At 38.2% G+C, this 14,011-nt stretch overlaps 1 protein-coding gene across 2 annotated transcripts in view; it reads right to left on the bottom strand.

Annotated features, from left to right (window-relative positions):
- The window catches only part of LOC127438447 (TSC22 domain family protein 2-like), a 36,314-nt gene extending 24,528 nt beyond the window's left edge, over positions 1-11,786 (bottom strand). For both annotated transcript variants that reach the window (XM_051694047.1, XM_051694048.1), the window contains exon 1: positions 9,593-11,786. In XM_051694047.1, coding sequence (XP_051550007.1) covers positions 9,593-11,199 — 1,607 coding nt within the window. In that variant the 5' untranslated portion in view covers positions 11,200-11,786. The remainder of the gene's footprint in view (positions 1-9,592) is intronic.
- Between the last annotated feature and the right edge of the window lie 2,225 nt (positions 11,787-14,011).

Here is a 14,011-nt window from a genome sequence, read left to right as displayed (position 1 = left end):
CAGAGCTCAAAATGTACGTCAAACAGGAAATGTCAGAACAGCCATTCAGTGTGATAGATGGATCCCCTAAACAAATGATCACATTGATTTACAGCCAAGTTTTGTCCAGCTTAACTAAAAGGAGCTAAATTTGATTTCCTTTGGTCGATCATGCAACACAGTGCATGGTACAAAATGACCATTGTCCTGTGACCAGCAATGACACAAGGTTAATTTTTAGCAGGCTTCACTGGCAATGCCTTGACATCTAGTTTCTGTAATAAAAATCTACCATGCAAAGATCCATAGTCTTAGAAATGTTGTGCTTTTTGGTAAATTACAAACCTAAAGCATGCAAATAAATAATAATACTTAAATTTGGACTGGTTCCAAACTATTGGCCCTAAATGCAAAGTGTTGATAAGAATTACCCAACATTTCAAAACAGTGGTCACAAACCCAGAAGTCCCTATAAACCTTATTCACAGTAGTGCCATTTTTTTTATTTTTGACAGGAATGAAAACGAGGCTGTGAGGGATAGACTTAGTCTCTTCAATGGCATCCACTGCATAAAGCTGTATAAAGCTCCTAGATCACATCTCATTTTCCCCAACTCATGTTTTCTGGAGGTTTTCGTCAACTGTCATTTCTTGTGAAGATGTTTTTTTCAATGTTTCTTCAGCGGAATGATCTTAAACACTTTAAACAACCATACAACTCATCCCTCACAGCCTTGTTGTCATTCCCGTCAAAAATGAAAGATGGCGCTGCTGTGAATAAGGTTCAGCAGTTTTGTTTTTGCCATAAACACAGGAAAGATTATTTTGCTTTGCACAGTTTATAACTTCACTGGATTATAAAATTAAGGGTGAATCAGATCATACCTCCTACATAATTAAGAGTCATTGTTAGGCCCAATTTCTGTGTTGATTTTAGGGGGGAAATCTGTGAATGGATATAAAATTGTAAAATGTGTTAAATGGAAATGAGAGAACAATGCTCTTACTGATAGCTGGAAGCATTATCAAATGAACTATTTCATATACAAATAGTGAGACCTCCTTGTAATTCTTTAAGACAAATGGAAACAAATAGAGATAAAGATAAGGAAACTGTCAAATTCTAAAGGAACATTAGTGAAATTCTCCCAGCTGCTGCGCAAAACACTTACAGAAGTTGTCTTTCATCTTTCCACCAAAAGATGAAGACAACACATAGATAGAATTACCCTGGGGAAGTGAAGCTGGCAGAGGATTACAGAGGAACAGGTTTTTGTATATAGTCAGAGGTGTAACAACTCTAACAATGACCTTTAGAAACATGGCAAAGAGCCTTCAAAGAGAAGGGATTAAAGAGTTTGATGAAAAAGGTGTTTTCTATAAATTGTCTTCAAAACATACACTGACTGAGCACTTTATTAGGAACACTGGTCCTAATAAAGTGCCTGACGTGGTCTTCTACTGTTGTAGCCCATCCGCCTCAAGGTTCGCTGTGTTGTGCATTCTGAGATGCTATTCTGCTCACTATTGTACAGAGGAGTTATCGGAGTTAACGTAGCCTTTCTGTCAGCTCGAACCAGTCTGGCCATTCTCTGTTGACCCCTCTCATCAACAAGGTGTTTCCATCTGCAAAACTGCCGCTCACTGGATGTTTTTTTGTTTTGGCACCATTCTGAGTAAACTCTAGAGACTGTTGTATGTGGAAATCCCAGGAGATCAGCAGTTTCAGAAATACTCAAATCAGCCCGTCTGGCACCAAAAATCATGCCACGTCGAAATCACTGAGATCACATTCTGATGGTTGATGTGAACATTAACTGAAGCTCCTAACCCATATCTGCATGAATTTATGCACTGCTGCCACATGATTGGCTGACTAGATAATTGCATGAATAAGTAGGTGTACAGATGTTCCTAATAAAGAGCTCAGTGAGTGTATATTAAAAAAAATACCACACCCCTTCAAAATCTTTGATTTTCTGTTTTATACTGGATCCTCTCAAAGCCATCAATGCTGGAAGGGTCTGATCTTAAAAAGAGAAATTAGTGCGAGGCTCCATTAACTCGTACATAATTTTTGGGTGATCTGTTACTTCAAAAAAAATGTTGGTCATACATGCAGAACTTTTATGTTTGAGGTGGGTTCTTTAACAGTTACAAATAATTTATCCTTCCTTGTAATTACCAACAGTCTCATGGCTACTCTTAATAATTTGTACAAGATGATATCGTAAGGTATTGTAGTACTTGGCTCGTACAAAAAGGTACAATTATAAGACCAACTAATCAACAGAATTTGAAATCAATACAATACAAATTTTAGCTAGAAATGTTGCTACACATTCCATATTTATTTATGCAATACAAATGACTGATGGATGTCAATAACCTGTAATTCACTTCCCTCATCTCTTTCCAAACCCTGATGTTTTCTTTCTTTCTTGGTACACATAAGTTATTTTACTATTCAAAAATCATGGTTTGGTTTAGGTTTTGTCTGAGTTAGGGGTTAAACTCGGAAAAATCATTAGAATGTTCTTTCTTAACCCCGATGTTTCTCTTTCTTCTGTGGTTTCTTCCGATTTTCCTGCTAAAATCATTGTTAGTTTAAAATCGTTTGGGTAAGGGTTACACTTGATGGTTGGGTAAGGGGTTCAAACTTAGGAAAAATCATAACGACATTGTTCGTTAGTTCCTTTATTTTTTCCGATGGAAGTAAAAGTTGTACATTTTTGAAAGAGCCAACTCGATTTCACCATCTCAACTATTACTATGACTTGTCATGAGACAGGGTTGGTAATTACCTTTCTACCTTTGAAATCTAAGAAACAATACCATACAAATGGTATACTGGAGTTGAAGTGTTTAGGTGTGGTTTTAGCTTAATTTAAAAAAAATAATAATAATCTTGACATTTAATGTAAAGGAATTAACCTAAAACCTAAAAAACTGGCATATTCTGAAAGACTTGCATTCTTCCTCACTGTTTGACTGCTGATCACCAATCACCACATTTTCTGCACTGATGTTGGGGAAAAATCTTCGGAATGCAATTTAAACATGGAAAAATTTGTTAAACGGAGCTGAGAGTTCTACACTCTCATTGGTAGCTGAAAGCCAGGACAGTCTCTTAATGGAGGCCTCACCATAGTGACATTTTCCTGCATCATTGTCAGTTTGGAGGATTTCTTAATAGCCTCTGCAATCTACAGACACTACCGTGTGTGTTTAACCACACGGTAATTATACTTAAAAAATATGTCCATTTATTTAAAATACACTTATAATTAACATATAATTTATATTTGTTAGATTCCCTAACCCAACCCCTAAACATAATTACTTCTAAATAGGTTTGCCAGCTTTCTACCAGCCAAAAACAGGACATTCCATCTTTAAATATGGAACATATTTTTACAGTCACTAGTGGTTGACTGATATAGCCTATAGCCGAGGCGATAAATCAGCTGATATTTGGTATTTTTAAATTATTGGCACCTGCCATTTATAATTAAGTGGACTGATAATCTTATTACAATTAAAAAGTGAACTACAAATCTGAATCCATTTAAGTCCAGATACAAAAAAAAAAAAAAGTTTTAGGGGTGTAAAGAGAACCATCTACTTTTCTACTCAAGACTTTCACTAGATGAAAAGCATATATGCATGTATTCACCACTGATGTAGAGCATGGCACGAACAGTAGATGGGGCTTTTTGCCAGCTACTATTAGTGGTGGATCACAGTTTATTGTGTTCTGGGAGCCCAAGCTTCAGCAAGCCCAAAAGCGCAACTGTACCCTCAAAACATGCAAAAAAAAAAAAAAAAAAAAACATAACCTGCGACTTCATGAAAAAACAAGCCCAAAGTCACATAGTAAGCGGACATGGCAACACTGCTAGTCAGCAATTATGTTTTTCTTAATAGGCTACATGTTTTTATCTAATTTTTTTTTTTTTCCTCTCTTTAAAGATTTGCTTCTTAACACATAAAATAGTAATCCCAATCAGTTCCACACAGTGAGGTATAGATATTCTAAACAGATAAAGAAAGAAAACAACAACAACAACAACAACAAAACTGGTTTAGGATTGGGGTCGATATTGGCCGATACAGAGAGTTCAGGTATCGGAATTGAAACTTTTTTATTGGTGCATCCCTATAAATTAGCCAAAAATATTTATTAAACATACAAGGAACGGGGGATGTTAATGATGGGTGTTTCTACAGAATTTGCAAGCATAGATTCCGTGTAGGTCTACTTTTTTTGTGTAGCAAAGGTATACGCTTCATATTTCAGGTTTCAATTTCACAAAGGCATCTGATTCCAGCATTTCTTGCAAGGCTCCTGCAAAACTACATAGTCCTTGGTATAACATCTTTGAACAAAATGCTATTCAAGGAAAAATGTCAGCCTAAAGTAAACTCGTTCTTTTCAAGTACCTCATTCATTTAATTTAAACTAGAACAAAGAGATGATTATATTCAGGTAAGTGTTGCACAACGCTTGGAAGATGAAGCAACAAAAAAAAAATGATTAAAAAATGAATAAACTTCCTATTCAGTGCATAGGTTTGTTGAAGACGTGAGAGAGAGAGAGAAGTCTATGGCTGTTCAAAATGACGCAAATGTTACTCTGAACGCTGTAACGCATTCTCTACCAATCTTGAGGCGTTTACCATTGCCTCACCTGTCGTACCATTTCAGTTAGTGAATTAACTGTTTATATATCTTAATTCATATTAGTTAAAAGGTCACTTCCTCTTTCTTCTGTCGTTCATAGAGGAACAGAAAGTGATGAACTAAAGTTAACATTATCAAGGGCCATTTCCTGGGTATTTAAAGCTGAGAAGGATGTGCTAGAGAAGTGTGATATCTCGGCTCCAACCTCAGTTAATGCAACAATGGGCTCCTATCTTCAAAACTTTTACAAATTATACTCCAGTTTTGACAACGCTTAGCATCTGCATACAGTTGAATGCCTTTTAAACAGCCACGGCCCGTGCATTTTAAGTCTAGGCCTTCAGTGCGATTCATGCCATTAAGAAAACACAGTTTCACAATGAATAAGACACCGTATGCCTATCATACATTACATGGCAGTCAACTAATAATACCAAATGACATTTTAAAAACACGTCCACGTACAAAAGCCAGAATAAAGGAGGTCTAATACCAAGAAAAAGCTCTCTAGTAATATCTGCGATTTTAATTTAGCTTGCAATAAATTTTGTTTCGTCAGGTTACACGGTTACTTTTCAAAACTTGATGTGACACTGAATGCTCAAGCGGCCTAATTTACACTTAGAAAACTCCTGATGTTGCTATAACAATGCAAAAAGCACTCACCAATTTGCTTGAAGTAAAAATCAGTCCTCCTTTCCTGTTTAATTAAATCAATCACACGATCATTCAGAACATCTCAGGTTTTTAAATCCTTAAGGATCTCTTTCTCGATGATGATTTGGCAGCGATGACAGCCGACTCGTCAGCAAGATCTCGTGCTCTTCGCTTTCAAATTACGTACATCACTTAAAGCGTGATTGCGTCACTCAAGGCCAGCTAGAAGGCTTGGACTGGGACATATCCTAAAGGCCACACCCACCAAGAACAAATAAATCAATCTGATTGGCTGATGAATCTGACAATCTGACTTTAGATGCCCATTCATTTGCACTATTGAGGGATTCTGCAGAAATTCTGAAGGCCTGACGGGGTGGAGTTCAAACTCACGCGCTGCTTCGGCTAACAAGCTCGGCTTCGGGCATGCGATTTGTGAAACAGTTGTCACACTTTGCTTGTAAGCATCAAGGAATAAATTCTGATTGGATAAACGTTTTGTTTTTTGCTATTCGTTTGTATATGAATTAGGAGTGGAAAGAGTTGAAAATACATAGGCAAAAAAGGTCAATGAGAATGAAAGTATGAAAAAATATTTATTAGGCATGTTACACCAGCAGAGAAGGCTTTGCTGGCCCTGAGACATCGCCACTGCTTTCAAAGTGTACTTCATTTGACTGTGCACACATACACAGGCAGTTGTTGCATGCGTGCTATGACTGCTATGAGTTACTTTTTCTCTTCATGAGTTTAGACCCATAAAGATATCTCCTTACCTCTGTATGAAAAAACTATGCAGTTTAAGTCTAAGTTACCCCAAACAAAAAAGAAATGTGTCTTCAAATATTACCAATAACCTACACTGAGGAACAGTCTGTACAGTATTGAATACATTATATATAGTTGGTCTATAGGTTGGCTGTCTCTTTCTTAACACTTCTATGTTGACAGCATGTACAGATTTTTCTTAGATTCCTACCAGCTCTCCCTAACAGCCTCCCTATGAAGCACATCATGCAGATGTTACACATGACTGAATGGTTTATCAGTCTGTGGACAGAGTCTTCTGCTCATCACAAGATATTAAGCACTGTGCTAACTCCTAATCAGCATAAAAAGACAGTTCAGCTTCTGGTGACAAGTGTGTGACAGGAAAACCGTGCCATCAAAACAAATCTCTAAGAGCTGGACAATGTATATGGATACATTTGAAATCCCTGACTTAACCAGATTTGTTCAACAAACTTGAAAAAGACAAATGACATGACAGGTCACTTGAATCAGACACTATCTAGCTACTTCCCATGCATCTTTCCAGTTTTTGCACATTTTTGCACTTATTTTTAAAAAGGAGCTAACAGTCTCAAACAAAAGTTTCAGAGAACTTATTTTCTGTTTAGGGAAAACACATCTACAATGGCCTCAAAAAGCCTTTGGACACTTATTTATGTATGAATTTAAATGCATTACATAAAGCATCTGAAAACAAAATTATGCTAGTGCTTTTCTCAGAACTAGCTTCACTTTTCTGAGCCATTTTTGCAATTATTTTTAAGAAACTTTTTTGTGGATGTATGAAGTCTATTCCCCTAATGTTCACACAGGTTTCCTAGCAGAGTAACCGCAGGTGCAGTTCATCACATTAACTATGAACATATTCCGCTACGTTTGACGTTTGAAGTGTTAATGTCGGCATGAAACGGAAACTGCGACTTTTCTTCCATTTTGTGACGTATTTCTGAGTGAAACGGCTTATCGAACTAGAAACAAATGTAGGGCGGGGACTTTATTTCTTCCATCAGTTGTTGACTGGATTGTGAAAAGTGGCCGTTGCATACCAGAATGGAGGAAAACCTGAAAGCAAGTTAGCAGTAGACACATGGAAGCTGGGTATCCCTCCACATATTTTTAGGCGCATTTTGGGATATTGCATAAAAACTGCTGGAAGGAAACACCAAGATGCGAATAAAATCTCCAAAATGAGCATACAAAATGTAGATGCTCACTTGAGGGGGGTACAGTTTTTATACGATAAGAAGAAATGTGCATAAACTATGATGGAAAAACATCTACCTAATAAACTCCTATTGAATTTATTAGGAATACAAGATGTGCATTAAAAAATTCAAATGACTGAATAACTCGTTCATAACTGGACTAACCAGTGGACCAATCATCGTATCTGAAATGTTGCTCTGGTCATCCTGAAATAATGGTGTATACAAAATCCAAAGTCTGCATAAGTTTGCAAAGCAAATATGTCAAATACAAACTGAAATGCAAGTACAGGTTTATTGACACCTTTGAAAAATATATTTCAGATCCGCACGGCAAAGACGGGAAGGAGGAACGCACACATATAGTGTTCCCAGACATAAAACAAAGTTCTTTACAGTGTTTTGCCTGTGTGCTCTAAACCGCGAGTATTTCATTAATAAAAAAGTCACAGCAGCTAGTTTCTCTGTAAGTGACAATTTTGTTCTTTTGAACACATGGGATGGAAACACGGCTTTATGCGTACATCGTTTTTGCGTTATGTTTTTCTTCATAAATTAGCTACAGACATAGACCCACACCCTTTCCACTGTGACCCATTGACTTGAGAACCGAACGATGATCTAACTGACAACATTAACCATAACCAGCACACAAATGCACATAGCACATCGCGGACTTTGCTTACGACAAGGCTGGAGCTCAGTGCAGATGAGTGAGAAACAAGCGAGTAGAAGATTACAATATTTCAACTTTTTGAATCACAATATTTTTAGTGTACATCCCAAGATACCGGCATTTAAAAATACGAATAAACTCCAAACCCATCAGACTCGCGTTGTATTCAGTAGCGATCACCTCTGGAAGCATTCAGGCGTAAAATATCTCGAAAACAAACGTGAATTCGCCGTTATTACTACTAATTCTAAATGTTTATTTAAGCCAGTGGGCCTGCAACCAAGGTAGTTTGGTGTAGCGAACATGATTTTGAAAGGAAAACAACAGAAAATACACCTTAATAAAGCAAATATTCATGGATGAACCATTCAAAATAAGACCAGTGTTGTGCATTAATAAAATAAATAGGGTAAATTTTGATTTCATGCCGACTTTAAGTGTCCAAATGTTGTTTGTGTTCATTTTGGACAGCATATCTATTCTTTTATCATTTAAAACCTAACAAATGGCAAACTAATTTATTTTTGGCTTGAAAAGGGTCCTATCTTTCATTAAAGTAATGGCCAACTGGATTGATATTTTCTTATCTAATCCAGCTACATTCATGCATTTTAATTGTGGCTTTAGAGCAGCAAATTCAATCTATCTTTCTCACAGCAATTTACTTAATAAGTCTGGTGTAAATTGAGAACACTTCAATTCTGTATTCAGCAGGTGAAATTGAGGGCGGACAGGACACAATTTTGCTCATAATTCATTATGCTGCACAAAAGAATTTAAAAACTTTACACAAATTTAAAAACACAACACACACACAAAAGAAACCTTCGAGGCAAAATGCAAATTGTGATCCAAACACCACTACCCCAGGGCAAAACTTACCTTCCAACTTCTAGCTTGCAAGGTTAAGCTAGGGCAAGCTTTTTTCGAGTGTACATTTCACAACAGATAGAGCTGCTGTAATAAGCAGTTTACTGGCAATAGAAAGTACAAATATTTGTTAAATGAATGTTCCAGGTTCAACACAAGCTCAATCAACAGCATTTGTGGAATAATGTTGATTACCGCAAAAACTAATTTCAACTCCTCCCATGTTCATTAAAAAAAAAAAAGGTAAAAACTGCAGTTACAGTATGGCACCCACAATTGATGTGAATAGGGCCAGATAAAAAAACATTCAAATACACACCGTTTCAAAATTAAAGCTCCAAGACATAAACATTATACATGTTAACATGATTTTCATGTCATAAAATTGCTTTCTAATCTTATCTTCATCCAAGCTACATCCAATATACAACTTCAGTGTCATGACCATGTAATGCCGGTAAACTCTGTAATCTGGTAAACGCTGTAACACCTCTAAATCCCTGATTTTTTCACACTAAAATCATGTTAACATGTATGCTGTTTACATCTTGTGGCTATCCTTTTAAAATGATGTATATTTAAACGTTTATGTACTGGCCCCATTCACTTATATTGTAAATGCCATACTGCAACCATGGGGGACAGGTTGCACACCAACTTATCATTTTTTACTAAACTTTATATCATAATCAAAACAGCCTGGTCAGCAACATGAAGAATGAAGGTTTACCCGTCATCATCTCCATCAATGGGAATAGTTATTCCAAACAGGCTGTTGACAGCAGGTGTGGGAAGCTTCAAGCACTCTGGATTCAGGGCCTTGGTGGCATCTTTTCCTATGATGACAAAGCTCTGAGGTAGCGCATCAGAGTTCCTCCGGTTCTCATCGGCCTGAGTGGTGCTGATGGGAAGTTGGCTAAAGTTGGAGGGGGAAGTCTGCATGCTCAGTCCTACCGTGGAACCGCTGTGGACTCCCTGAGGCTGGTCCTGTTGGGGCTGTACAACAGGTACCGGAGTCTGGTTTGGCATGCTCTGCGGGGTATTAGAGGCACTGGACATAACAGGCACATTTTGTACACCAGGGACCAAAGCATGGGGGGTGACAGACGTAGTTACTGCTGGCTGAATGAGCGGCACTGGTGCCTGCGAAACAACAGCTGTGGCTGTCCCTAGAGCTGCACCAATGCCCGACTGCTGTATGAGCCCCTGAATATGCTCCGTATGGCTGATGGGAAGTGGCCCTCTGCCGTGCCCTATAGTATCCGCAGCCTGAGGTGGAACTAATCCGAGAACATGAGTGCTTCCCGCAGCAGGGGTCATGACAGGTGATGAGCCCCGGTTCAAAGGGACTCCAAGCGGAATAGAGGTCACTGTTAGCGTCTGGGCTGAGGAGATAGGAGTTTGCAAGGGAGGCTGATGCTGTGACCTATAGTCTGATGGATTAGATGGAATACCAGCGGGAAGGATATGACCAGGGTTTTGTGCCAGTTTACCTGGGTGGAAAGCCTGTGGCTGAGTTGTAGAAGGCATGCTAGGAGATTTGACATGTTGAATGTGGGCATCACCGGTCCCCGCGGGGAAAATGTTCCCTAATCCCTGCTGTGAAATGCCAAAACTTTGCTGTTGAAGCTCCACAGGAGGATTAGATGGTACAGACATGTAACCACTATCAGTATGTGGTTCTGCTGCAACAGGAACTGCTAGTCCATCCCTGTCCACATTATGGTCCAAGATGCCAGCCTGTTTAACATTATCCACAGTCCGACCGGATGAGGAAACATCCGTATCTCGCTCATAGAACTCAGTGCAAGTCCACCTACCTCTTTTGAAGGGCTCACCTGTACTATGATCTAGTTTGATGACTCTGAAACGGGAACTGCAACTACTTACTGTAGCAGAAGTGCAAAATGATGTTGATGTCTGTGACAAACTGGATGGTGCATTAGATGCAACACCACCAGCAACTGAAGATGAAGGCTGGGAAGGTACAGAGGCAGTGGTCATTTGGCTTGCAGCACCAATGACTCCACGAACATTTGGGTTTGTGTGAAGACCACCTGTATTACAAGAGCCAGGTATCGTCATTGACAAGCTGGCGCCAGATGTTTCCAAGTCGTTATTTAGCGGTTCATCCGATAAACTGACGTTACACGCCCCCTGCTCAAAATCGCCAAATTTGGACATGTCATATATCTCTGATGAGGACATATCCTCGGTTCTGGATTCGTCCGGGTCGTCCAAACTCTCGGTATCGTCCGTGATGCTGCTGGCCCCCACCTGAGCCTGCGTTACGCTCGTGATCTGAAAACAGCTCTTCTTTTTCGACATTTTCGACATTTTGACCGCTTAAAAGTATGTTACTGACTTTGACACGTCAGGATGAAGCGTACAGCTTCAAATTTAGCGCAGTAACACTGTTTATATAAAAAAATAATATATTGTATATTTTTCCGTTAGCGTCACGCTCACTCAAGACTCCCTCAGAGCTCCGTCGGCTCGCGAGTCCTCATCGCAGCATTTTTAGTATTTTAAATCCTTAAAATTGAACCTTCAGAAACTCCAAACACTATGACAGCTTTAATCCAGATGTGTTTAATATTTCCGAGCCCGTGTCCTAAATGAAGGCCATTTGCCGGTGTGAGAGTTTCCCTCAGGCCGTTCTCGCAGATGAAACTCTTCAGTCGCGAGAGTCACTCGAGTCTGAGGCGCCTTCAGTTTTCAACACTCTCCCGCCTCCAAAAGCACAAATCCTCGCTGAAACATGCCTGCCAGACATCTTGAGGCATAATAATACATGTTCACAAACTGTTTCTCACTTTAAGAGAATATGTTACTGGTATAGCGAGCGTTTGTCACTGTTTTCCTGTTAGTAGATGTCTCAGGCTAACGGCTGCTCTTCCTTTGCGCTACACAAGATGGCTACGTACAGCACGCCCTGCACTATGGGAGGACTGCGCACCAGCGTACGTAAATCAGTCGGGAATACGGATCACTACGCATGTTTTCTTATATGATTTGAGGACGAGAATGGCGAAATGAATGCCAACGGGAAAACAAATATAAACTGCATAAAAAGAAAGAGTTTTGTTGTTGTTTTTGGTTGGTCGTATGGTTTTATTAATGTTTTTTTTGTTTGTTTTTTTTTGTTTTTTTTAATATAGTAATATATGTAATTGATAATTACAGTTTTTCCTCAATCGCTTTGGCTCTTTTTTATTTTATTTTTTTTATTTTTTTAACAGTCTTAACATTCTCTAAACTGTAAGTGCATTTGTCACAACTCAACTCTATTGCATGTCTGCAAAATGTAGTAACTCACCCAAAACATTTCATTCATGCTTCAAAACCTAGTTATTGTGTCAGTAAATTGGCCAATGCCATCAAAATGAATTTTTTTTTTTTTTTTTTTTTTTTTGTCATCATGTGAGCTGTACTGGTCAAAATGTTTAGATGTTTTTTGTTTTGTTTTTCACCATGGCAGTCAACCCTTGTTGTATACAATTGCCTTTTTGTTCTACTTTTTTGTTGACACTGACTGTTTACTGTACTAAACAAGAATGTCAGTTTTGTCTAGCTGAATGATAATGTGTATCACACTGAGCTTTTTAGATACCGATTTTAACAGCAGGTAAAAGTTTACTGGGAAAAGTCAATAATGTACAATACTGTAGTACACAGAAAAAAGTATATGCACGTTTGTATGTATACAGTATATTTATTTTTGTAGCATTGTGTTACATGTAAACAGAAAATTCACATTTGCATGTCCATTTTTACACATTTCTTACATGTAAAGTCATATATAGTGCACAGAAAATTACCACAAAATGACATCAATGCAAAAAAATAAAATAAAAATGAATAAACATTCCATGTCATAGATATTTATGGAATATACATGTGTGTCTGACAGATATTGATAACTGAATGGATCATTTTGCATGTGATATCTCACATGATGAAAGAAAGTTTAGAAGTTGTGAAGAGTATGACAATTTCACTGAGAATCAACTCATCAGTTTTGATCAGCAAACTATGTGCATTTAGTTACTGTGCAAATTGTAGACAATTGTACTTTTTTTGCACACGTGCCAAAACACGTGCAATTTGCTTATATGAATAAGAAATTCACATCTGGTGTGAACAAGAAACTAATTGTTCAGAGATTTTAACTTATTGTTTTGAAAATAATAATTATCATTCAAGAACTGAGCCAAAGTGATTGAGAAAAATTGTAATATGAGATTCTATCTATCTATCTAATCTCTCTTTCTTTTCTATCTATCTATCTGTCTGTCTGTCTGTCTGTCTGTCTGTCTATCTACTGTATCTATCTATCTATCTATCTGTATATCTGTCTGTCTGTCTGTCTGTCTGTCTGTCTGTCTATCTACTGTATCTATCTATCTATCTATCTATCTATCTATCTGTATATCTGTCTGTCTGTCTGGCTGTCCGTCCGTCTGTCTGTCTTTATGTCTGTCTGTCTGTCTGTCTATCTATCTGTCTGTCTGTCTGTCTGTCTATCTACAGTATCTATCTATCTATCTATCTGTCTGTCTGTCTATCTACTGTATCTATCTATCTGTCTGTCTGTCTGTCTGTCTGTCTGGCTATCCGTCCATCTGTCTATATTTATGTCTGTCTGTCTGTCTGTCTATCTATCTATCTATCTGTCTGTCTGTCTGTCTATCTACAGTATCTATCTATCTATCTATCTTTCTGTCTGTCTATCTACTGTATCTAATCTATCTATCTGTCTGTCTGTCTGGCTGTCCGTCCGTCCGTCCGTCCGTCTATCTTTATGTCTGTCTGTCTGTCTGTCTGTCTGTCTGTCTATCTATCTATCTATCTATCTATCTATCTGTCTGTCAGTCTGTCTATCTACAGTATCTATCTATCTGTCTGTCTGTATGTCTGTCTGTCTGTCTGTCTGTCTGTATGTCTATCTACAGTATCTGTCTGTCTGTCTGTCTGTCTGTCTGTCTATCTACTGTATCTATCTATCTATCTATCTGTCTGTCTGTCTGTCTGTCTGTCTGTCTGTCTGGCTGTCCTCTGTCCGTCTATCTTTATGTCTGTCTGTCTGTCTGTCTGTCTGTCTGTCTATCTATCTGTCTGTCTGTCTGTCTGTCTGTCTATCTACAGT

This window comes from Myxocyprinus asiaticus, chromosome 49, assembly GCF_019703515.2.
Source record: "Myxocyprinus asiaticus isolate MX2 ecotype Aquarium Trade chromosome 49, UBuf_Myxa_2, whole genome shotgun sequence".
Lineage (NCBI taxonomy): Eukaryota > Metazoa > Chordata > Actinopteri > Cypriniformes > Catostomidae > Myxocyprinus > Myxocyprinus asiaticus.
This window is presented reverse-complemented; position numbering and strand designations above follow the sequence as displayed.